Source organism: Globicephala melas, chromosome 15 (assembly GCF_963455315.2).
Source record: "Globicephala melas chromosome 15, mGloMel1.2, whole genome shotgun sequence".
Taxonomy (NCBI): Eukaryota; Metazoa; Chordata; class Mammalia; order Artiodactyla; family Delphinidae; genus Globicephala; species Globicephala melas.
In genome coordinates, this window is record NC_083328.1 from 35307433 (window position 1) to 35334731 (window position 27299).

A 27299-nucleotide genomic window follows, 5' to 3' on the forward strand; every position below is an offset into this window, starting at 1 on the left:
AGAAACAGGAAACATCTCGAATAAACAACCTAACCTTGCACCTAAAGAAATTAGAGAAAGAAGAACAAAAAAACCCCAAAGTTAGCAGAAGGAAAGAAATCATAAAAATCAGATCAGAAATAAATGAAAAAGAAATGAAGGAAACGATAGCAAAGATCAATAAAACTAAAAGCTGGTTCTTTGAGAAGATAAATAAAATTGATAAACCATTAGCCAGACTCATCAAGAAAAAAAGGGAGAAGACTCAAATCAATAGAATTAGAAATGAAAAGGGAGAAGTAACAACTGACACTGCAGAAATACAAAAGATCATGAGAGATTACTACAAGCAACTCTATGCCAATAAAGTGGACAGCCTGGAAGAAATGGACAAATTCTTAGAAATGCACAACCTGCCAAGACTGAATCAGGAAGAAATAGAAAATATGAACAGACAAATCATAAGCACTAAAATTGAAACTGTGATTTAAATTCTTCCAACAAACAAAAGCCCGGGACCAGATGGCTTCACAGGAGAATTCTATCAAACATTTAGAGAAGAGCTAACACCTATCCTTCTCAAACTCTTCCAAAATATAGCAGAGGGAGGAACACTTCCAAACTCATTCTACGAGGCCACCATCACCCTGATACCAAAACCAGACAAGGATGTCACAAAGAAAGAAAGCTACAGGCCAATATCACTGATGAACATAGATGCAAAAATCCTCAACAAAACACTAGCAAACAGAATCCAACAGCACATTAAAATGATCATACACCATGATCAAGTGGGGTTTATTCCAGGGATGCAAGGATTCTTCAATATATGCAAATCAATCAACATGATACACCATATTAACAAATTGAAGGAGAAAAACCATATGATCATCTCAATAGATGCAGAGAAAGCTTTTGACAAAATTCAACACTCATTTATGATAAAAACCCTGCAGAAAAGTAGGCATAGAGGGAATTTGCTCAACATAATAAAGGCCATATATGACAAACCCACAGCCAACATCATCCTCAATGGTGAAAAACTGAAAGCATTTCCACTAAGGTCAGGAACAAGACAAGGTTGCCCACTCTCACCACTCTTATTCAACATAGTTTTGGAAGTTTTAGCCACAGCAATCAGAGAAGAAAAGGAAATAAAAGGAATCCAAATCAGAAAAGAAGTAAAGCTGTCACTGTTTGCAGATGACATGATACCATACATAAAGAATCCTAAAGATGCTACCAGAAAACTACTAGAGCTAATCAATGAATTTGGTAAAGTAGTAGGATACAAAATTAATGCACAGAAATCTCTGGCATTCCTATACACTAATGATGAAAAATATGAAAGTGAAATCAAGAAAACACTCCCATTTACCATTGCAACAAAAAGAATAAAATATCTAGGAACAAACCTACCTAAGGAGACAAAAGACCTGTATGCAGAAAATTATAAGACACTGATGAAAGAAATTAAAGATGATACAAATAGATGGAGAGATATACCATGTTCTTGGATTGGAAGAATCAACATTGTGAAAATGACTCTATTACCCAAAGCAATCTACAGATTCAGTGCAATCCCTATCAAACTACCACTGGCATTTTTTCACAGAACTAGAACAAAAAATTTCACAATTTGTATGGAAACACAAAAGACCCCGAATAACCAAAGCAATCTTGAGAAAGAAAAACGGAGCTGGAGGAATCAGGCTCCCTGACTTCAGACTATACTACAAAGCTACAGTAATCAAGACAGTATGGTACTGGCACAAAAACAGAAATATAGCTCAATGGAACAGGATAGAAAGCCCAGAGATAAACCCACGCACATATGGTCACCTTATCTTTGATAAAGGAGGCAGGAATGTACAGTGGAGAAAGGACAGCCTCTTCAATAAGTGGTGCTGGGGAAACTGGACAGGTACATGTAAAAGTATGAGATTAGATCACTCCCTAACACCATACACAAAAATAAGCTCAAAATGGATTAAAGACCTAAATGTAAGGCCAGAAACTATCAAACTCTTTGAGAAAAACATAGGCAGAACACTCTATGACATAAATCACAGCAAGATCCTTTTTGACCCACCTCCTAGAGAAATGGAAATAAAAATAAACAAATGGAACCTAATGAACTTCAAAGCTTTTGCGCAGAAGAGGAAACCATAAACAAGAACAAAAGACAACCCTCAGAATGGGAGAAAATATTTGCAAATGAAGCAACTGACAAAGGATTAATCTCCAAAATTTACAAGCAGCTCATGCAGCTCAATAACAAAAAAACAAACAACCCAATCCAAAAATGGGCATAAGACCTAAATAGACATTTCTCCAAAGAAGATATACAGACTACCAACAAACACATGAAAGAATGCTCAATATCATTAATCATTAGAGAAATGCAAATCAAAACTACAATGAGATATCATCTCATACCAGTCAGAAAGGCCATCATCAAAAAATCTAGAAACAATAAATGCTGGGGAGGGTGTGGAGAAAAGGGAACCCTCTTGCACTGCTGGTGGGAATGTGAATTGGTACAGCCACTATGGAGAACAGTATGGAGGTTCCTTAAAAAACTACAAATAGAACTACCATATGACCCAGCAATCCCACTACTGGGCATATACCCTGAGAAAACCATAATTCAAAAAGAGTCATGTACCACAATGTTCATTGCATCTCTATTTACAACAGCCAGGAGATGGAAACAACCTAAGTGTCCATCATCGGATGAATGGATAAAGAAGATGTGGCACATATATACAATGGAATATTACTCAGCCATAAAAAGAAACGAAATTGAGCTATTTGTATGGAGGTGGATGGCCTTAGAGTCTGTCATACAGAGTGAAGTAAGTCAGAAAGAGAAAGACAAATACAGTATGCTAACATATATATATATAAATGGAAGCTAAGAAAAAAAAATGTCATGAAGAACCTAGGGGTAAGACAGGAATGAAGACACAGACCTGGGCTTCCCTGGTGGCGCAGTGGTTGAGAGTCCTCCTGCCAATGCAGGGGACGTGGGTTCGTGCCCCAGTCTGGGAGGATCCCACATGCCGCGGAGCGGCTGGGCCCGTGAGCCATGGCCGCTGAGCCTGCGCGTCCGGAGCCTGTGCTCCGCAACGGGAGAGGCCACAACAGTGAGAGGCTCGCGTACTGCAAAAAAAAAAAAAAAAAAAAAAGACACAGACCTACTAGAGAATGTACTTGAGGATATGGGGAGGGAGAAGGGTAAGCTGTGACAAAGCGAGAGAGGGGCATGGACATATACACTACCAAACGTAAAATGGATAGCTAGTGGGAAGCAGCCGCATAGCACAGGGAGATCAGCTCGGTGCTTTGTGACCACCTAGAGGGGTGGGATAGGGAGGGTGGGAGGGAGGGAGACGCAAGAGGGAAGAGATATGGGAACATATGTATGTGTATAACTGATTCACTTTGTTATAAAGCCGAAACTAACACACCATTGTAAAGCAATTATACTCCAATAAAGATGTAAAAAAAAAAAGAATTAGAGATGTGGGAGTTTGAATCTTAAAAGAGATAAACATAGGATCAATAAAAGAAAAAATGACATAGTTCATAGTAAATCTACGGGAATTATTACTCCTAAGATTCATAAAGGGAAATTAAGGGAATCTATGATGTCTGAAGGGGCCTCTACATTTGATGTTTGCATCAGGGAATCCAACCAAGCTCCCTTAAATTGATTTCTGATGCTACTGTTGGAAAAAGAATGCTGGATGCATGGACTATCAGGCTGGCTAAGGGGGTAATTCTAATGAGCATAGTATTTTATAAAATTAAAAGAAAGCTAAATGCATGGTAGTACATCAAATACATATAAAAATTTACCACCAAAAACTCAGACTGGAAAAGGCTGGATAAGCATGATGTTCCATCGAGGGTACATTTCTGTGCAAGCTGAGGGCAGTTTGCAGCGGGTCTTGTAAGGGAAAACCGGAGAGGGGAGTGCTCTACTTTAGGTCCAGGAAGCTTTCTGCCCTGTCTTGCCTAGGAAATTCCTTATTGGAGGGTCTTACATTTTTTTAAAGATTTTTTTGTTGCTGTTGTGGACCATTTTAAAAGTCTTTATTGAATCTGTTACAATATTGCTTCTGTTTTATGTTTTTTGTTTTTTGGCTCCGAGGCATGTAGGATCTTAGCTCCCCGACCAGGGATCGAACCCGCACCCCCTGCACTGGGAGGCAAAATCTTAACCACTGGACAGCCAGGAAGTCTCCTGTCAGACATTTTTAAAAAGACAAGGAGCATGTGCAGATTTTCAGAGAAGAGGGAGAAGGAGGAAACAGGTTCTATGGAAAATGGCCAAGATGTTAGCTCATTTAAGAAGTGATTAAAGAATGTCTTTGCCATATGGTGGGATTTCAAAGATTCCTGCTTGCAGAGCAGGTGCTCTCCTTACCTAGAAAAAGCAAAAACAGGCTTAAATTAAAAGCAAGAGAAATTGTGATTATAAATTCTGAGATTTTGGCATGATAAAATATTGGCAAATTCTTTGGCAAGAGAAAAAGGAATTAGAGACTTCGTGTTTAGAGATTTGCCTGACCAAGGGCACTGGGCTGTCCCTAAGTCTGCTATGACCCTTTTCTGTTGGAGGATTCTGTTCCTAGGACTTGAATGTGCACACAAAAGGGCCTTTTTTTTTACGGGGGGGTCAGGATAAAAATTTTATCCCTTATCCCTACTTGGTAGACAAGTAAACCAAGCATAAAGTGAGAATAAAATGACTTGCTTAGTGTTAAACAGTGTTCGTTTTCTCACGAGGCATAAACAGACCATTCTATGTAGAGGAGGTTAGTATTTTTTTGAAGTATAGTTGATTTACATATATTTTTGAAGTACAGTTGATTTACATATAGCTGATATTATGTTAGTTTCAGGTGTACAATATAGTGATTCAGTATTTTTTATAGATTATACTCCATTTAAAGTTATTATAAAATATTGGCTGTATTTCCCGCGCTGTACAATATATGCTTGTTGCTTATTTATTTTCGTTTCTTTTTTTTGCGGTACGCGGGCCTCTCACTATTGTGGCGTCTCCCGCTACGGAGCACAGGCTATGGACGCGCAGGCTCACCGGCCATGGCTCACGGGCCCAGCCGCTCCGCGGCATGTGGGATCTCCCGCATCGGGGCACGAACCCGTGTCCCCTGCAACGGCAGGCAGACTCCCAACCACTGCGCCACCATGGAAGCCCCATCTTTTATTTTTTTTAATTATTTTTTTAACATCTTTATTGGAGTATAATTGCTGTACAATGGTGTGTTAGTTTCTGCTTTATAACAAAGTGAATTAGTTATACATATACATATGTTCCCATATCTCTTCCGTCTTGCATCTCCCTCCCTCCCACCCTCCCTATCCCACCCCTCTAAGTAGTCACAAAGCACCGAGCTGATCTCCCTGTGCTATGCGGCTGCTTCCCACTAGTTCTCTATTTTACGTTTGGTAGTGTATATATGTCCATGCCCCTCTCTCGCTTTGTCACAGCTTACCCTTCCCCCTCCCCATATCCTCAAGTCCATTCTCTAGTAGGTCTGTGTCTTTTTTTAAGTTACCTTGTTTTTATTTATTTTTTATGTATTTTTGGCTCCATTGCTACGCACGGGTTTTCTCTAGTTGCAGCGAGCGGGGGCTACTCTTCATTGCGGTGCACGGGCTTCTCATTGCGGTGGCTTCTTTTTGTTGTGGAGCACAGGCTCTAGGTGCACGGGTTTCAGTAGTTGTGGCACATGGGCCTAGTTGCTTCACGGCATGTGGGATCTTCCCGGACCAGGGCGCGAACCCGTGTCCCCTGCACTGTCAGGCGGATTCTTAACCACTGAGCCAGCAGAGAAGTCCCACTTATTTATTTTATACATAGTCGTTTGTATCTCTTAATTCCCTACCCCTATCTTGCCCCTTCCCCTTCCTTAGCCCCACTGGTAACCACTAGTTTGTTCTCTATATCAGTGAGTCTGTTTCTGTTTTCATATATTCATTTATTTTATTTTTTAGATACCACATCTAAGTGATTTGTCATTGTCTGATTTATTTCACCAAGCATAATAGCCTCTAGGTCCATCCACATTGTTGCAAGTGGCAGAATTTCATTCTATTTTATGTTTGAGTAATATGGCATTGTAAAAATATACCACATCTTCTTTATGCATTCATCTGTTGATGGACACTTAGGTTGCTTCTGTATCATGGCCATTGTAAATAACGCTGCTGTGAACATTGGGGTGCATGTATCTCTTCAAATTAATGTTTTCGTTTTCTTCAGATATATACCTATGAGTGGAATTGCTGGATCATATGGTAGTTCTATTTTTAGTTTTTTGAGGAACCTCCATACTGTTTTCCATAGTTGCTGCATCCATTTACATTTCCACCAACAGTGTAGTAGCGTTCCCTTTTCTCCACATCTTCGCCAATATTTGTTATTTGTAGACTTTTTTTTTTTTTTTTAATTTGGCTGCTCTGCGTGACTTGTGGGATCTTAATTCCCCGATCAGGGACTGAACCCGTGCCCTCAGCAGTGTTTTCTGGACCGCCAGGGAATTCCCTGTAGACTATTTTTTTACAATAGCCATTCTGACAGGTATGAGGTGCTCACACCTGTCTCATTGTACTTTGGATTTGCATTTCTCTGATGATTAGCGATGTTGAGCATCTTTTCATATGTCTGTTGGCTATGTGTATATCAAATTTTTAAAAATGTCTATTCATGTCTTTTGCCCATTTTTAAAATAAATTTATTTCTTTTTATTTTTGTTTATTTTTGGTGGCATTGGGTCTTTGTTGCTGCACGCGGGCCTTCTCTAATTGTGGCGAGCAGGGTCTAGTCTTTGTTGCGGTGCGTGGACTTCTCATTGTGGTGACTTCTTTTGTTGCGGAGCACAGGTTCCAGGCATGCGGGCTTCAGTAGTTGTGGCATGTAGGCTCAGTAGTTGTGGCTCGCAGGCTCTAGAGCGCAGACTCAATAGTTGTGGTGCACAGGCTTAGTTGCACCGCGCCATGTGGGATCTTTCTGGACCAGGGCTTGCACCTGTGTCCCCTGCATTGGCAGGCAGATTCTTAACCGCTGCACCACGAGGGAAGACCTCTTCTGCCCATTTTTAAATTAGGTTTTTTTTTTTAAAATTTAGATGTATGAGCTGTTTATATATTTTGGACATTAACTCCTTGTTGGTCATATAATTTGCAAATATTTTCTCCCATTCAGTAGGTTCTTTTCATTTTGTCAATGGTTTCCTTTGCTGTGCAAAAGCTTTTACATTTAATTAGGTGCCACTTATTTATTTTTGTTTTTGTTACCTTTGCCTTAGGAGACAAATTAAAAAAAATACTGCCGTGATTTATGTCAAAGAGTGTGCTGCCTATGTTCTCTTCTGGGAGTTTTATGGTTTCAGGTCTTACATTTAAGTCTTTAATCCACTTTGAGTTCATTTTTGTAAATGATTTGAGAAAATGTTCTAATTTCATTTTTTTACATGTTGCAGTCCAGTTTTCCCAGCACCATTTATTGAAGAAACTGTTTTTTCTCCATCGTATATTCTTGCCTCCTTTGTCATAGATTAACTGACCATCAGTGCTTGGATTTATTTCTGAGCTACTGTGTTCCATTGATCTATGTGTTTTTGTGCCAGTACCATGCCGTTCTAATTACTGTAGCTTTTTAGTAGAGTCTGAACCCAGGGAATGTGGTACTTCCAGCTTTGTTCATTTATTTCAAGATTGCTTTGGCAATTTGGGGTCTTTTGTGGTTCCACATAAATTTCAGGATTATTTGTTCCAGTTCTGTGAAAAATGTCACGGGTATTCTGACAGGGACTGCAATAGGGTAGATTGCTTTGTGTAGTATGGACATTTTAACAATATTATTTCTTCCAATCCATGAACACAGGATGTCTTTCCATTTTTTTGTATCATCTTCAATTTACTTCATCTTTATTTTATAGTTTTCAGAGTATAGGTCTTTCACCTCCTTGGTTAAGTTTATTCCTAGGTCTTTTATTCTTTTTGATGAGGAAGTTAGTATTTTTGACTCATCATCTGGGAGATGAGTCAAAAATACTAACTTTTTTTGTCTTTGAGTGTTTTATTTGTGGGGGGAATAGAAAAAAGGGGATTCCCACTATCTCTGGCCTTAACATAAGAGGATAAGAGGCTTGAAACTTAGACACTCACACCATTCTGTGTGAAGAGGAATCACCTACAAATGATGCTAAATAAACATGTAAAATGTGACTGGCAACTTGATTAGGTCATTAGATGTCATGTAAGATAAATTACCCCAAAACTGCTGACTTAGAAACCACCTCATTCAAGGAACGGTCACTAAGGGTAGACAGTATCCCAGGTGCTGGTGGGGTACAGGGGTGAGCCTGGCCCCTGCCCAGTGGGGCTCTCTGCCCCATAGGCCTGTCTCCAACAATTCTCTCGCACTCGTAAGCACTGGGGGCTGCTTGTTTTGTGTGCCAGATGCTCTGTTCAGTAGTTTACATTAACACAATGACCACACTACTTACTGTTCAGAGATAGTAGATAATTGTCCAGGGCACATGGACTAGTTAGTAAATGGCAGAGCTGCTTAAACTATGTCTATTTGACTATAAAGTCCACAATCACAAAAAACTGGAGAATCTCAATGTCCGTCAGTGGGGAATTCAGTAAATATGTCACCTTGGAATACTGTACAAAATGTGATCATAGGTCTCTGCAAGACTTCTCTTTTGTTAAGTTAACTTAATATTACTTTATTTACTTTTCTACTTTATTACCAATCCCACTCTCATTCCCCTCCACTCTCATAGGCACCTCCTCTGTCTCATATGTTTGACATATAAGTGTTTTGGTATGTATTGAATCCTTGTAGAACACGTAATGTTGTTTTATATATGTAAATGTTTTAAATTTGCATCAATATTGTTGTGCTATACCTCCTGTTCTGCTTACATTTTAACACTTTTTTTTTTTTTCTGTGGTATGCGGGCCTCTCACTGTTGCGGCCTCTCCCGTTTCGGAGCACAGGCTCCGGACGCGCAAGCTCAGAGGCCATGGCTCACGGGCCCAGCCACTCTGCGGCATGTGGAATCCTCCCGGACCAGGGCACGAACCCATGTCCCCTGCATCGGCAGGCGGACTCTCAACCACTGCACCACCAGGGAAGCCCTTTAACTCCTTTTTTCCCACAGTGTTATTACTTATATTTTAAAAGATATATCCATGTTGTTATGTGTATATTTAGTTTAGTGTTTTCAATGCTGAATATGCATCTATCATCTTTTATTTGTACATTCCACTAGGGATGAATGTATAGCTTGTCTTAATTTCCCACAACCACAGACAATGCTGCAGTGAACATTTGTGCACAGGTCCCTTTATGGACCTGCATGAGCCTCTATTGTATGCACATATGTGTACACAAACACACACACATGATTGAGAATGCTGAGGAACAGGGATATATATACATAAGCACTACCAGACTCTTTCAAAGGGTTGTAGCAGTATACCACTCCCAACAGCTATAAATGAAGGGTTCTGATCCTGCGCCCCCCTGCCCCAACCTAGTTAATACCTACTACAATCAAATTTTCTAATTTACGCTAATCTGATGGGTATAAAATGGTATCTCAGATTAATTTGATTTTAATTTAAAGTGATTACTAGTGAGATTGGACATTTTTTAAATTTATTTATTTATTTTTGGCTGCATTGGGTCTTCGTTGCTGTGTGTGGTCTTTTCTCTAGTTGCAGCGAGCAGGGGCTACTCTTCGTTGCAGTGCGTGGGCTTCTCATTTCGGTGGCTTCTCTTGTTGTGGGGCGTGGGCTCTAGGCACATGGGCTTCACTAGTTGTGGCACGCAGGCTCAGTAGTTGTGGCTTGTGCGCTCTAGAGCTCAGGCTCAGTAGTTGTGCTGCATGGGCTTAGTTGCTCCGTGGCATGTAGGATCTTCCCAGACCAGGACTTGAACCCGTATCTCCTGCATTGGCAGGTAGATTCTTAACCACTGCGCCACCAGGGAAGCCCGAGATTGGACATTTTTTAATAAATGTGTTGGCTATTCTTATTTCTCCTTCTATAAACTGCCTTTTCATATCCTCTGCCCATTCTTATTTTAGTTTTTCTGTGGTTTCCTGATTTGTAGTAGATCCTAGAATACTCTAGATAAATTTTGCCAGGTACATACACTGTAAATATTTCCCCCTAGTCTAGTCTATGCTAACCTCTGAACAGAAATCCTAAATTTTTATATAATCCAATTAATACATTATCTGCCTTAAAATTGATTTGTGCATTTAAGATTTTTAAGAAGTTCTTCCTAATCCCAAATTTACAAATATATTTCATTTCAATTTTTTCATATAGTTTTATCTTTCATATGTAAGTTTTTAATTCTCTGGAGTTCATTATTGTATACGGTATGAGGTAGTGATCCAAATTAATTATTTTATAAGAAAATAGGCGATTTATTTTTCCTTCACAAAAAGCAAGTTCAGAAATAGACAATCAGGGACTTCCCTGGTGGTCCAGTGGTTAAGAATCCACCTCCCAATGCAGGGAACATAGGTTCGATCCCTGGTCGGGAAACTAAGATCCCACAGGCTGAGGGATAAGCCCGAGCACTCTAGAGCCTGCACACCAAAACTAGAGAGAAGCCCTTGCGCAGCAACAAAGATCCTGCATGCTGCAACTAAGACCTGACACAGCCAAATAGATAGATAAATAAATAAATAAGAAATCGACAATCAAGATCTAGCATGGCAGCAGCTCAACAATCACCAATTCAGGTTCCTTGTGCCTTTTTGTTCCACCATTCTTTTTTTTTTTAAGATTCTTTTTTGATGTGTACCAGTTTTTAAAAATTAATTAATTAATTTATTTTTGGCTGTGTTGGGTCTTTGTTGCTGTGCCCGAGCTTTCTCTAGTTGCAGCAAGCGGGGGCTACTCTTCGTTGCGGTGCGCGGGCTTCTCATTGTCGTGGCTTCTCTAGTTGCAGAGCACGGGCTCTAGGCGCGTGGGCCTCAGTAGTTGTGGCATGCGGGCTCAGTAGCTGTGGCTCGCAGGCTCTAGAGTGCAGACTCAGTAGTTGTGGCACATGGGCTCAATTGCCGCTCGGCATGTGGGATCTTCCCGGACCAGGGCTCAAACCCGTGTCCCCTGCATTGGCAGGCAGATTCTTAACCACTGCGCCACCAGGGGAGCCCTATGTGGACCATTTTGTAAGTCTTCATTGAATTTATTATGCTTTATGTTTTGGCTTTTTGGTCACAAGGCATGTGGGACCTTAGCTCCCTGACCAGGGATCGAACCTGCATCTCCTGCATTGGAAGGCGAAGTCTTAACCACTGGACTGCCAGGGAAGTCCCTGTTCCACCATTCTTTTTTTTTTTTTTTAAGAAAGTTGCCTTGAACTTCCCTGGTGGCACAGAGATTGAGAGTCCGCCTGCCGATGCAGGGAACGCGGGTTCGTGCCCCGGCCCAGGAAGATCCCACATGCCACGGAGCGGCTGGGCCCGTGAGCCATGGCCACTGAGCCTGCGTGTCCGGAGCCTGTGCTCCACAGCGGAAGAGACCACAATAGTGAGAAGCCCACGTACCGAAAAAAAAAAAAAGAAAGAAAGAAAAGAAAGTTGCCTTATTATTTTTCACTTTTTTTATTATTTAGTTATTTATTATTTATTTTTGGCTGCGCCAGGTCTTAGTTGCAGCACCGGGATCTTTGTTGCAGCATGCAGGATCTTTTAATTGCGGTTATGTGGACTTCTCAGTTGCGGCACGCATGCGGGACCTAGTTCCCCAATCAGGGATCGAACCCGGGCCCCCTGCATTAGGAGCACAGAGTCTTACCCACTGGACTACCAGGGAATTCCCCCTGTTCCACCATTCTTAACAGTGGCGTCTATCCTCAAGGCCACCTGTGGTCTAAGATGGTGGTAGGTGCTCTAGCCACATGGCCACATTCGTGCACGGAAGGTGGAAGGAGATGTTTGCGCCTAGTTTGGGAAGCTATCCTAGAAGTCCCACCAAATATCTTCCCCGTACATCTCATGGATGAGGATTCAGTTATATAACTACACCTAATTGCATAGGAGGCTGGAAAATGTAGTTTTTAGCTGGTCACAATTATTATATCACATCACATCACATCATGTCAGGCAGCCCCCATAATACAAGTGTTGTATTAGTAAGAAAGAAATGGAGAAGAGGTATTGAGCAGCCAAGCAATAGTCCCTGCCCCAAGAAGAATGATTAACTTCTTTTGAAATAGACTTCTGTATTGTTTGGCTAAATACAATAAGAATGTATTTCTTTACAATTAGCAAAATCAATTAGGGAAAGTTTTGAGTGCCTTTTAAATTTTTATTGAGATAAAATTCACATAACAAAATTCATAATTTTAACCATTTAAAATGTTCAATCCTGTGGTTTATAGTATATTCACAAGGTTGTTCAATCATTACCTTTGTCTGCTTCCAAAACATTTTCATCATCCCCAAAGAAAACCCTCTACCCATTTAGTAGTTACTCCCCATTCTCCCTTGCTCCATCCTCTGACAACCATTAATCTCCTTTCTGTCTCTGTGGATTTTCCTATTCCAGATATTTCATATATATGGAATCATATGTGACCTTTTGGGCCTGACTTCCTTTACTTAGCATAATGTTTTCAAGCTTCATCCCCATTGTACTAAATTCCTTTTTATGAATTGATAATATCCCATTATATGGATATACTACATTTTGTTCCTCCATTCATCAGTTGATGAACACTTGGGTGGTTTAAACCTTTTGGCTATTGTGAACAGTGTTCCTATGAACATTCACTTGCAAGTTTTTGTTTGAAAGCACGTTTTCAATTCTTTCAAGGATATACGTAGGAGTGGAATTATTGGTTCATATCGTAATTCTATGTTTAACTTTTTGAGGAATTGTCAAACTGTTTTCCACAGAGGCCGTATCATTTTATATTCTCACCAGCAACGTAGAATGATTATACATCTCACCAATTTTTCTACATCTTTACCAATTATTGTTGTCCCTTTTAAAAAAACATTATAGCAATTCTAGGGGGTGAGATGTATTTCTCTTTAGGGTTTTGATTTATATTTCCCCAATGACTAGTGATGTTGAGCATCATTTCATGTGCAATTGAATTGTCTTTTCACTTTTTTAATAGTGCCCTTTGAAATACAACAGTTGTTTATTTTGATGAGTCCAGTTTATCTATATTTTCTTTTTTGCTTTTGTTTCTGGTGTCATATCTAAGAATCCACTGCCAAATCCAAGGTCATGAAGATTTACCCATATGTTTTCTTTTAAGAGGTATATTTTTAGCTCTTACATTTAGGTCTTTTATTCATGTTGAGTTAATTTTTGTATATAGTGTGAGGTAAGGCTGCAATTTGATTATTTGCATGTCCATACCCATTCTTCTCAGTACCATTTGTTGACAGTACTATTCTTTCCACATCGAATGGTCTTACCATTCTTGTCAAAAATCAATTGACCATAGATGTATGGGTTTATTCCTGGACTCTCAGTTCTATTCAGCTGATCTATATATCTATCTCTGTGGGGCTTTAAAAACATTTATTTATTTATTTATTTATTTATTTTAGGCTGTACTGAGTCATAGCTGCGGCACGTGGGACCCTCACTTCGGCATGTCTAGCTGAGGCATGCAGGATCCTCTTAGTTGGGGCATGCGAACTCGTGGTTGTAGCATGCAAACTCGTAGTTGTGGCATGCATGTGGGATCTAGTTCCCTGACCAGGGATCAAACCCGGGGTCTCCTGCATTGGGAATGTGGATTCCTTCTCACTGGACCACCAAGGAAGTCCTATCTCTGTGTTTTGATTACTATATCTTTGTAGGAATTTTTGAAACTGGGAAATGTGAGCTCCCCAACTTTGTTCTTCTTTTTCAATATTGTTTTGGCTATTCAGGGTTTGCAATTCCATATTAATTTTAGTATTAGCTTTTCAATTTCTGTAAAGGACACATTTGGAACTTTGACAGGGATTGCATTGAATCTGTAGATCCCTTTGGAAAGTATGGCCATCTTAACAATATAAACTCTTCCAATCCATGAACACGGGATGTCTTTCTATTCATTTTGGTCTTCTTTAATTTCTTTCAGCAATGTTTTACACTTGTTTGTATACAAGTATTGTATCTTCTTGGTCAAATTCATTCCTAAATATTTTATTCTTTTTGATAATATTATAAATGAAATTGTTTTCTTAAATTTCCTTTTCAAATTGTTCCTTGCTAATATATAGAACCACAGATGATTTTTATGTCTTGATATTGAACTGTGCAACTTGGCTGAATTTATCAACTCTAATACTTGGGTATTTGTTGATTCGTTACGATTTTCTATATATAAGATCATCTCATCTGTGAATAGAGATATTTCTTCCTTTCCAATTTGCATGTCTTTCATTTATTTTTATTGCCTAATTGCTCTGTCTAGAACTTCCAGTAAAATGTTGAATTGAAGTGATCAAAGTGAGCATCCTCTCATCTTATTCTTGATCTTAGGGGGAATGCTTTCAGTCTTCCATCATTAAGTCATTAAGTCTTCCACCATTAAGTCATTAAGTCTTCCACGATGTTAGCTGTGGGTTTTTTAATAAATGCCCCTTACCATGTTGAGGAAGTACCTTTCTACTCCTAGCCTGACGAGAGTTTTTTTAATCAGAAAGGATGTAAGATTTTGTCAAAGTTTTTTCTGCATCAATTGAGATGATCATTTGATTTTGGTCCTTTATTCCACTAATGTGCTATATTACATTGACTGATTTTCATATACTGAACCACTATTTTTTTCCTGGAATAAATACCACTGGTCATGATGTATAATCATTTTAATAAGCTGCTGAATTCAGTTTTCTGGTATTTTGTTGAGGATTTTTACATCTACATTCACATGGCACATTAATCTGTAGTCTTGTGATGTCTTTGTCTGGCTTTGTTATCACAGGAGTGCTGACCTCATAGAATGAGTTCAGAAGCAGTTCTTCCTCTTCTATTTTTGGAATAGTCTGAGAAGGTTTGGTGTTAATTTTTCTTTAACTGTTTGGTAGAATTTACCAGTGAAGTCATTGGGTCCTGGTCTTTTGTTTCTTAGGAGGTCTTTGACTACTGGCTAATTCTTTTTACATGTTATAGGTCTATTTACATTTCTGTTTCTTCTTGAGTCAGTTTTTACAGTTTTGTGTTTCTAAGAATTTTTCCATTTCATCTAGGTTACTAATTTGTTGGTGTACAGTTGTTCATAGTATTCTCTTATAATCCTTTTCATTTCTATAAAAGCAGTAAGAATGTCCTCACTTTCACTTCTGATTTTAGTAATTTGTGATTTCTCTCTTTCTCTCTTGGTCAGTTAAGTTTTGTCAATATTTTTAATCTTCTCAAAGAACCAGTTTTGGTGTGTTTGATTCTCTATTGTTTTTCTATTCTCTATTTCATTCCATTTCACTTCTCTATTTCTATTCCCTATTCCATTCTAATCTTAATTATTTCCTTCCTTTGGCTGCTGTTGCATTTAGTTTGCTCTTCCCTTAAAACAGAAAGTTATTGCTTTGAGATATTTATTCTTTTTTAATATAGGTATTTACAGCCATAAATTTCCCTTTTGAGTATTACTATTGCTGCATCCCTTAAGTTTTGGTATGTTGTATTTTTGTCTTCATTCATCTCAAAATATTTCATAATTTCCCTTATGATGTCTTCTTTGACCTACGGTCATTTAAGAGTATGTTAATTAATTTCTCATATTTGTGAATTTGCCAGTTTTCTTTTTGTTATTTCTAGTTTTATTCCATGCAGTCAGAGAAGATACCTTATATGATTTGAATCTTTTAAAATTTATTAAGCCTTATTTCATTGCCTACTATATGGTCTATCCTGGATAATGTCCATGTGCACTTGAGAAGAATGTGTACTGTTGTTGGGCAGGGTGTTCTATATATAACTGTTATACCTAGCTGGTTTATAATGTTGTTGAAGAACTCAGTTTGTTTTTTTGATCTTCTGTCTAGCTGTTCTATGTATTATTAAAAGTAAGGTTTTGGGGCTTCCCTGGTGGTGCAGTGGTTAAGAATCCGTCTGCCAGTGCAGGGGACATGGGTTTGAGCCCTGGTCCAGGAAGATCCCACATGCCGCAGAGCAACTAAGCCCATGCGCCACAACTACTAGGCCTGTGCTCTGGAGACTGCAAGCCACAACTACTAAGCCCATGTGCCACAACTACTGAAGCCCGCGTGCCTAGAGCCCGTGCTCCGCAACAAGAGAAGCCACCGCAATGAGAAGCCTGTGCACCGCAATGAAGAGTAGCCCCTGCTTGCCACAACTAGAAAAAGCCTGCGCGCAGCAACAAAGACCCAACACAGCCATAAATAAATAAATAAACAAACAAACTGTAAATTGGCCAAAGGACTCAAAGAGACATTTCTCTAAAAAAGATAAATGGTCAACAAGCACATGAAAAGATGCTCAACATCATTAGTTACTGGGGAAATGCAGACCAAAAACATAATTAAATACCACTTTATACTCATTTAGATGGCTATAATAATAATACAAATAGAAAAATAGCTAGTGTTAGCAAGGAGGTCGAAAAAAGGAACCCCTGAACATGTCTGATGAGAATGCACAGGCATACTTTGGAGGTACTGAGGGTTCAGTTCCAGACCACTGCAACAAAGCAAACACTGTGGGAATTCCCTGGCAGTCCAGTGGTTAAGACTCTGTGGTCTCACTGCTGAGGGCCTGGGTTCAATTCCTGGTCAGGGAACTAAGATCCCACAAGGCGCACAGTGCAGCCGAAAAACAAAAAAAGCAAACGTCGCAATAAAGTGACAATTTTTTTATTTTGTTTTCCCAGAGCATATAAAAGTTATAGTTACACTATACTGCAATTTATTAAGTATGCAATAGCATTATGTCTACATAATGCCAAAACTGTTACAATAGTAACATCAAAAATCACTGATCACAGATCACCATAACAAATATAATAATGAAAAAGTTTGAAATATTGTGAGAATTATCAAAATGTGACACAGAGACAAAAAGTGAGAAAATGCTGTTAGAATAATGGTGCTGCTAGACTTGCTGATGCAGGGTTGCCACAAACATTCAATTTGTAAAAATACATTATCTGTGAAGGGCAATAAAAGTGCACTAAAATGAAGTATGCCTATAAAATATTTCAGGCCCGATAGGTAAGTCTGTTCCTCAAAAATTAAACATAAAACTACCATATGACCCCACAGTACCACTTCTGGGTATACTGTATGCCAACAGAGCTGAAAACAGGTACTCAAAACAAATACTTGTACTTGCATGTATGCAACAGGCCTATCACAATAGCCAAAAAGTAGAAACAACTTAAATGTCCATCAACAGATGAATGTATAAGCAAATTGTAATGAATCAATAATACTGAATATTATTCAGCCAAAAAAGGAATGAAGTGCTGATTGAAACATGCTGCAATGTGGGTCAACTTAAAAAGCGTTACACTAGTGAAAGAAAGTCAGGCCCAACATGTCACATACTGTAAGATTCCATTTATATTAAATATTCAGATTAGATCAATCCAGAGGGACAAAAAGCAGGTTTGTGATTTGCCAGGCACTATAGGAAAACAAGAATGAGGAGTAACTGCCTAGTGGATATGGGGCTTTCTTTGGGCGTGATGAAAATATTTTGGAACTAGGTAGAAGTAGTAGTTGCACAAAATTATGAATATACTAAATGCCACTCAATTGTTCACTTTAAAATGGTTAATTCTGTTTTATGTGATTGTAACCTCATTAAATATTTGCCTATTTAAAATCAACCTGCCATATTTATGTGGGTCTATTTCTGGCCTCTTTATTCTATGCCATTGATCTGTGTGTCTACCCCTCTACCAATATCACACTCTTTTGATTAACATAGCTTTAGAGAAAGTCTTATAATCAAGTAATGTGATTTCTTCAATTTTTTTCTTATTTTTCAAAACTGTTTAGGCCATTCTAGTTCTTTTATCTTTCCACATTGCATTAAAACTATTGATCAATCAGGGGAGAATTGACATTTTTACTACTTTGAGTCTTTCCAATTTATGAACATGGTATGTCTTTCCATTTATTTAGGACATCTTTGACTTATTTCACCAGTGATTTATAGTTCTCAGCACACACAACCTCTACATGATTTGTTAGATTTATAACTATTTCTTTTCTTGAAGCTATTGTAAAGTACATTGTTTCCAATGTACAGAAATAGAATTTGTTTTGTTTATTGACCTTGCATCTTGTGATCTTACTAAATTTACTTATTTTAGAGATTTTGGCAGGGTCTTAGAATTTTCTACATTGACAATCATGTCATCAGTGAACAGGAACAGTTTTGTTTTTCCTTTTCAATCTGGATGTTTTTTATTTCCCTTTCTTTCGTTATCGCACTGGTCAAACCTTCCAGTACAACGCTAAACACGAGTGGCAGGACTGGGTATTCTTGTTTTGTTGCTTATCTCAGAGGCAAAGCATTCAATCTTTGATAACTAAGTAAGATATGAGCTATAGAGCCTTTTTTTTTTTTCAGTATGCGGGCCTTTCACTGTTGTGGCTTCTCCCGTTGCGGTGCACAGGCTCTGGACGCGCAGGCTCAGCGGCCATGGCTCATGGGCCTAGCTGCTCCGTGGCATGTGGGATCTTCCCAGACCGGGGCACAAACCCGTGTCCCCTGCATCGGCAGGTGGACTCTCAACCACTGCGCCACCAGGGAAGCCCTATAGAGCTTTTTAAATAGATGCTCTTTTACAGGTTGAAGAAGTTCCATTCTATTCCTAGTTTCCTGGGAGTTTTTGTCATAAGTAAATGTATTTTGCCTCCATCTTCACCACAGTGCTTCTAGGTTTCTAGTTGTGCTGAGCTGAGGTAAAGGGATATCAGAGAACATAAATTGTAAACTCACCATCAGTTCAGTGGTACTTTGAACTCTGGTGTTCTTCTCCAAATCACAAACTGCTATTAATGCTTTGACGTTCTCGAATAGCTGCTCCATACATTCTATCCAGGTTTTAGAGTTGTTTTCTATGTGAGAGAAAAGGTGAAGCATGCTTACTTCATCTTATCCAGAGATGGAACCCCAATACTTAGTTTTCCTTGTGCCTTTCCAACATCTATACATTTTCTTTCTTTTCCTGTATTACTGGTTCTCCACTCTGATACCTAATCCCTGCCTCCACCGAGGTCTTCCCAAATTAGTTCACTTCTTTTCAAAGGCTTTACTTAATCTTTTTTCTTGTCCACAATCTTCTTCCCTGTCCCACCTGCTACTATTAGTTACCTGGAAGCCAACTTGTCACCCTCTGCTTTAGTCCCTTCTTAGTCAGGTTTTTAAAATTCAGATATAAGACACATATCATAAAATTCACCACTTTGAAATTTTTAATTCAGTAGTTTTATTACCATACTTACATTTCATTATCACTATTTAATTCCAGAACATTTTCATCACCCCAAAAGAAACCCTGTATCTTTAGCAGTCAACCTCCACCCGCTGCAGCTTCCAGTCCCTAGAAACCACTAATCCACTTTCTGTCTCTATAGATTTGTCTGTTCTGGATATTTCATACAACATGTGACCTTTTGTGTCTGACTCCTTTCACTTAGAATGTTTTCAATGTTCATCTATGTTGTAGCATATATCAGAATTTCCTTTCCTTTTATTGCTAAACAACATTCCATTGTATGGATATACCACATTTTATTTATCCATTTATTAGTTGATGGACGTTTGGGTTGTTTCTAGTTTGGGGCTATTGTGAATAATGCTGCTATGTACATTCATATATAAGTTTTCTGTGGACACAAGTTTTCTATTCTCTTGGGTCTATATGTAGCAGTGGAATTGCTGGGACAAATGGTAATTCAATGTTTAACTTTTGAAGTTAGTGCCCAAGTGTTTTCTACAGTGGCTGAACAATTTAAATTCCCACCAGCAGTGTATGAGTGTTCTAATTTTTCCACATCCTCAATAACACGTTCTTATCTATTATCCACATGCCAGTGGATAGTATCTCATTGTGGTTTTGATTTCCATTTCCATGATGGCTAATGATGTTGAGTGCCTTTTTATGTGCTGACTGGCCATTTGTATATCTTATTGTGAGAAACGTCTATTCAAATCCTTTGCCCTTTTCAATATTAAATTCTCTACTACTGAGTTTCTTTCATGTAGTGTTAAATAATGCTGCTTGAGGTGAAGTTTCTGACCACTTGGGGGTTGATGGTTGTGAAAAGTTGAGACATAGACCAAAAAACCAAAAAACAAAAACAAACAAACCCTTTTAGCAAGTAGAATTGCTTATATACTAAAGTGCCTAAATTTTCATAGGTGTTTTCTTTGTGTCTGAATGTATCTAGACTTCTTGTCTCCACCTTTAGTGCTCTAATCATGTCATTCATAAGAATTTTAAAACTTAAAATAAAAATATCAAAAATAGAGGCTTCCCTGGTGGCACAGTGGTTGAGAGTCCGCCTGCCAATGCAGGGGACACGGGTTCATGCCCCGGTCCGGGAAGATCCCACATGCCGCGGAGCAACTGAGCCCGTGCGCCACAACTACTGAGCCTGAACTCTAGAGCCCGCTAGCCACAACTACTAAAGCTCGCACGCCTACAGCCTGTGATCTACAACAAGAGAAGCACGCGCACCGCAACAAAGAGTAGCCCCTGCTAGCCGCAACTAGAGAAAGCCTGCACACAGCAACGAAGACCCAACGAAGCCAAAAGTAATTAATTAAGAGCTTAGGGCTTCCCTGGTGGCGCAGTGGTTGAGAGTCCGCCTGCCGATGCAGGGGACACGGGTTCGTGCCCCGGTCCGGTAAGATCCCACATGCCGCAGAGTGGCTGGGCCCGTGAGCCATGGCCACTAAGCCTGCGCGTCCGGAGCCTGTGCTGCGCAACGGAAGAGGCCACAACAGTGAGAGACCCACGTACCGCGCAAAAAAATAAAATAAAAATTAAAAAAAAAGAACTTATACAAAATTAATTAATGTAATCCATCACATCAACAGGCTAAAGAATAAAAATCAATACTGTCAAGATGGTAATTCTTCCCAACTTGATCTACAGGTTCAATGGAATCCCAATAAAATCCCAGCAAGGGCTTTCCTGGTGGCACAGTGGTTAAGAATCCGCCTGCCAATGCAGGGAACACGGGTTCGAGCACTGGTCTGGGAAGACCCCACATGCCGCGGAGCAACTAAGCCCGTGTGCCACAACTACTGAGCCTGCGCTCTAGAGCCCAGGAGCCACAACTACTGAAGCCTGCACGCCCTACAGCCCATGCTCCGCAACAAGAGAAGTCACTGCAATGAGAAGCCCGCGCACTGCAACGAAGAGTAGCCCCTGCTCGTTGCAACTAGAGAAAGCCTGCGCACAGCAACGAAGATCCAATGCAGCCAAAAATAAATAAATAAAATAAATTTATTTTTTAAAAAATCCCAGCGAGTTATTTTCTGGATATTGACAAATTGATTTTTAAATATATATGGAGAGGCACAAGACCCAGAATAGCCACCATGATATTGAAGGAGAAGAAAAAATTAGAGAACTGACATTACTCAACACTGACTTACTGTAAAGCTACAATAATCAAGACAGTGTGGTGTAGGTGAAGGAATAGACAAATAGATCAATGGAACAGAATAGGGAGCCCAGAAATAGACCAACATAAATATGGACAGCTGACTGTTGACAAAAGGGCAAAGGCAATAAAATGGAGGAAAGACAGTCTTTTTAACAAATGGTCCTAGAACAACTGGACATACACATGCAAAAAAAAAAAGAGAAGAATCTACATGCAGATTTTACACCCCTCACAAAAATAATTCAAAATGGATTCTAGATCTAAATGTAAACCAAAATAATAAAACTCCAGAAGATAAAACATAGGAGAAAACCTACATGACTTTGGGTTTGGTGATGACTTTATACAGTAGATACAACACTAAAGGCATGCTCCAGGAAAGAAATGATTGATAAGTTGGACTTCATTAAAATTAAAAACTTTTGCTCTGCAAAGACACTGTCAAAAGAATAAGACAAGCCACAGACTGGGAGAAAACATTTGCAAAATACTTATCTGATAAAGGAATTTTATATAACTTATGCAAAGAACTCTTAAAATTCAACAATAAGAAAATGATCAACTTGATTAAGAAAGGGGCAGAAGATATGAACAGACACTTCACCAAACAATGTACACAGATGGTAAAAAAACATGAAAAGATGCTCCATATCATGTCATTAGGGAACTGTAAATTAAAGCAATGAGACACCACTATACAACTATCAGAATGGTGAAAATCCAAAAACACTGAGAACTACAAATACTCATAAGAATATGGAAAAACAGAAACTCTTATTCATTACTGATGGGAATGCAAAATGGCACAGCTTCTCCTGTTATTCTTCTGCAAATCCCAGACCACTTTGTGCCTGCAAATGGTTAGAGGACAGACTGCTTCCAGGTCCCAGATGGTGTACAGGACAAGAAGTAATTTGGGAGGTCATAGCACCCAGGTTAACTCCAAGGGACTAGCCAAAGAGAAAACAGGGTTCTTTCTGAGAAAAAGAGACCATACTTAAGAAGGGATTCCTGTCACTTGTGGAGACAGGTGAGAGATCATGATTTAGTTGAGAGTGATGATACTTCCTGAGATGTCCGTGCCCTGGTCTCTCCTTTTCCTCCTTCTAAGACAGTGAGGGCTGATGTGAGTGGTCAGGATGGTGGTGGAATGGAGCCCTAGCAGCTGTCTCAGACAGCCTAAGGAGAAGAATGTGTAATAAGGAATCAGTCAGGAGCCCTGACTCCTAAATCCTGCTCCACAACATGCATGGACAAAAATTTACTTTCTTCCTAGAACTCTTGTGGTATCTAAACTGGGAACCAGGAAATCTCAATTCTCTCCCTGCATCTTCTGCAACACATCTTAAGGCAACCACTTCCTGAAATTTGTCTTATATACCTGATGTCTCAAGTGGGACTGATGGTCCTTGTCCTTCACCCCTCCTGGGGAGTAGATGAGTTTTGAAGTTGAAAGATCTTATACTGGGTTGTCAGCTTTGTAAAAGTGAAGTGCCATTTTCCAAACCCTTGCGTGTAAAACACTCGTTGCATAGCAGACGCTAGAAGCAATTGAGAATGTTGTTGCTAAAACGTTTGGATCTTCTACTAGATACAGAAGATGCCAAACACAATTGCTTGCATTGACCTACGAGAAACAAATTCTTTGGCTAGGGCCCTTGCAAGAGAGGTCTCCAAGTTCTCTCCTAGAAAGAGAATGCACGGGTACCAGTTCTACTCTGCCCGCAATATCTAACCATGGGATCTGAAGCTTCACCTTCCTAATGTTTAATGGTGATGCCTGTCCCCCTACCCAAGAGGCTGTGTGGTGTAGAGGAAGGGGCATTTAATTGCTAGTCAGGTGGCGTGGGATCTAATTTTGTTCCACTAACTCAGATACTCTGTCAAGTTTCCATAATGGTGAAAGGATTAACTAGGTCAGCGTTTCCCAAACTGGTATTCCACAAAACTATCTGAGAGATGGATGTTAGGTGTGAATGTCACACACCCACCACCACCACCACCACGATCAAAAAAGGCTGGCAATCACTGCATGCTTATACTCCTCTCCTCTGACCCGGAGTTTACACTGTACATTTAATTTTTTAAAATAAATTTACCTATCTATCTATTTATGGCTGCGTTAGGTCTTCGTTGCTGCGCCTGGGCTTTCTTTAGTTGTGTCGAGCGGGGGTTACTCTTCCTTGCGGTGCACGAGCTTCTCATTGCGGTGGCTTCTCCTGTTGTGGAGCATGGGTTCTAGGTACACGGGCTCAGGAGCTGTAGTACGAGGGCTCTAGAGTGCAGGCTCAGTAGTTGTCGCACACAGGCTTAGTTGCTCAGTGGCATGTGGGATCTTCTTGGACCAGGGCTCAAACACGTGCCCCCTGCATTGGCAGGCGGATTCTTAACCACTGTGCCACTAGGGAAGCCCTGCAGTGTACATTTAAACATAAGCACTGAGAAGTCCTCCTATAACAAAACATTGACTCTAACCCACTGCCCCCAGATTTACTTGGGTGCATAATACTTTTTTCATGGAATAGCTCTGCATATCTCACATTGTTCTCTACCTATGTTTGGTACCCACTGACAGAACAGATTTCCAAGGCCCCTTCCAGGTCCTTCTATACACCTCGGTGTTGAGATAGTCCTTGGGAAGAGATGTGCTGAGTGCCTGCAAGACCCCTAGGTCTGTGTGGGTATTCAGGCGCTTACTAATGGCAAGTGTTGGAGAGCAGACATGGTGGGGGTGGGTGCTGAGAGGACAGGCAACCTGAGTGGAGGTGCTTTCCTTGGGGTGCACATGGAATCCAGTCTTCTTATTCCAGGGTGAAGTTCCCTGAGCTCCAAGCTACAGCATTCATTCAGATAGAATGATAGCCTCACACATTCCAACGTCCCCAACATAGGAATCCTCTGTGCATTCCTTCAGAGGGCCTGCATGCTCTTCTCTTCCATCTCTCCTGATAAAGAACAAGACCAGGACTCATGACCATCACACATTTGTCAAGCACTCAATACCTGAAGAAAGGAGAACACTGGGCCAGGGGGTGCTCTGAGTAACCAAAGCTAATGTTCAGGTGGCTGTGGCAGTTTTTTTCTGTTTGATATAAGTGGACCCTTGAAGAACATGTGTTTGAACTGCAAGGTTCCACTTACATGTGGACTTTTTTCAATAAATAGGTACCGCAGCACATGATCCATGGTTGGTTGAAGCTGCAGATGCAGAGGGCCAACTGTAAAGTTATACATGGATTTTCAACTGTGTAGGAGTTGGTGCAACTAACCTACCCTGCGCGTTGTTGAAGAATCAACTGTATTTTCATCCTTGTATTTATGTCAGTTTTGTGCCCAACACTGAAGTCTACACAAGACAGACAAAACCCCTGCCCTCCTGATGCTTATATTCTAATGGGTTAAGACAGACAAAAGCAACCAAACCAAATAACTCTGCCTTGTGATACTTCCTATGAAGGGAATAAACACAATACTCAGAATGGTTAAGTGCAGACATGACTGACTGGTATAAGAGTGAAGGTCAAGGGAAGACAGAGCCCTTGTGCAAGCTTGGATTTCAAACTGTGGGAGCTGTGGAGAGATCCAAGAGAAGAATACTGTAGAAGCGCCTCTTAACTCAAAGAAGAGTAAGACTGGAAATATGAGCTCCTCCTTTAAGGATGATGAATAGCTTTGATGCTGGGTAATGCTTACTCAACAGGAAGTTACAGGAAGAAGGAAACATTAAAACACATTTCCATAACTCCTCTGTGTGAGAAACTATTGTTCCTTAAGCTACTAACATTTTAAAAAAGATTGTTCTGAAGCTTAAAATATCTCTTCTCTTTGTGAACATTAAAGATCCTCCACTTTTTCATTTTTTCACATGCTTTGAAACTGTTCTGTTTGTACAAGTCATGGACAAATGCTTAGTGTGAAAATCATGATGCTGGAAATATTATATTCATTGGTTAAAAACATTCAACAGAAAGATTTCTTACCAAGTTTTTCCTTGAAGGTTCAGGGTATTCAAATACTATAAACCTTATTTTTGTATTAGTGCTTAGATCTGTGCAATTCAAGATTCATAATCCTACTGTGGTGGAAATGAAAAGCAATTCTGATAGTTTTCCTAAGTCTGAAACTGAGTGAAAGACAAGAGCTTGCTTGCATAATTCCTCTCACAAGAGCCAGATGGGAGAACTGCTTTGAGTGAAGTGCAGGCATTATCAGATATGGATGATTTATACAGAAGGAAAGCCTTATAGACGCTTGACTGCAGAAAGAACTTCAGTACAGCCCAGTACCCTTGTCCACTGGAGAATTCATACACAAACCCTACACATACATTGGGTTCGGTAGATGCTTTAAACAGTGCTCCAGCCTTGCTCTCCATTGAACCCACACAAGGAAGAAACTATAAAAGTGACAAGTGTGGAATAGATTCAGCAACAAATTGCTTCTGTACTTGTTTGGAAAGAACCCTAGGAAGAGAATGTGGGTAAAGCTTCAGCACTTCCTACTCAGGGCACTTCAGAGACTGTACAGGAGATAACCCACAGAAAGAACGTGAGGCCTTCAGCAAATAATCCACTGTAAGCACTAGAGGGAAAGCTCCTGAGAGAAAAGTAATGGGCAGCCTTGATCCATTACACATGAGTGGGAAGGAGCCAGGAAATGCACAAGATGCTCGGTAAACACTTGTCTGTGGAGTGGTTCAACGAATGTCTAGAAAATCCTTTATGGTGTTCAAAGCTTTTTATTATCCCAACTGTGCAGCTGGATAGAAAAGGCTGCTTAGCATTCTTCCTCTAAAAATCTCCAGCACAATTAAACAGTTCTGTTTCAAAAGCTGATCGAAACCCTAGCAGTTTGTTTTATCCAAGCTCTCCTCCTGTACTTCCCCTCCAGTTAAAAGATAGTTGAGATTCTCAAGATGAGCTTGAGGTTACAGTCAGCTTAATGGTGAGAACTCTGGGTATACAATGGTCACAGGACCGTGTCCACTGGGACCCATGCAGAGAAGGGGTCGAGGATTTGGGGACGAGGCTAGGTCAGTGATCCAATTCTCAGAACCAACCTTGGAGCCACTATAAGGCTGTTAACTGGACACACAAAAACGAAGCACCTTCTGGTTTGTCCTAGAAATCATCTGATTTTGCAGGTCATATTAGTGAGAACTTTAACACTGTTTGAGGCTGAACCTAGGGTTGTGTCTGATTTTTTAAACGAAGCCTCACAGTTTTAGTTTTACCTTGTTGTTTTACTAATCGGCTCTCATCGCTGTGATGAGGTATAGAATGCCTTCTTCCAACCTGAATACATCCAACCCAAATTCCAAAACATACGTAGTAGTAAAACACTGTGCTGATTAGTGGCTAAGTTAGAACTTTCCCACTGGAAGTTTCTCATTCCCCAGCTGGAGTGCCCTGCTCCTGTTTTCCTGTCCAAGCTTCTTCCCAACTGTTACCTTTCAGTCCAGGAAAAGCAGCCACCTTCCTCTTTACAACAATCTGGGAAAACTTGGTGATCTCCTTCCCATTTTCTAAGGCACAATTCAAAGAAGGTACAACAGAGCTATTTACCAAACCATTCCTTGAAGTCTACTGCACTCACTTAGAATGGAAAGGAACCCCTAACCTCTCCCTAGCCCACTGATCA

The 27299-nt window shown here is 39.9% G+C and overlaps 1 protein-coding gene across 1 annotated transcript in view; it reads right to left on the reverse strand.

Moving 5' to 3' along the window:
• Window positions 1–27299, reverse strand: part of ZNF75A (zinc finger protein 75A) — a 62413-nt gene that overhangs the window by 22536 nt on the left and 12578 nt on the right. Inside the window, 1 exon segment of the mRNA XM_060285290.1 lies at window positions 18979–19097. Within this exon segment, the coding sequence (XP_060141273.1) occupies window positions 18979–19097 (119 nt within the window).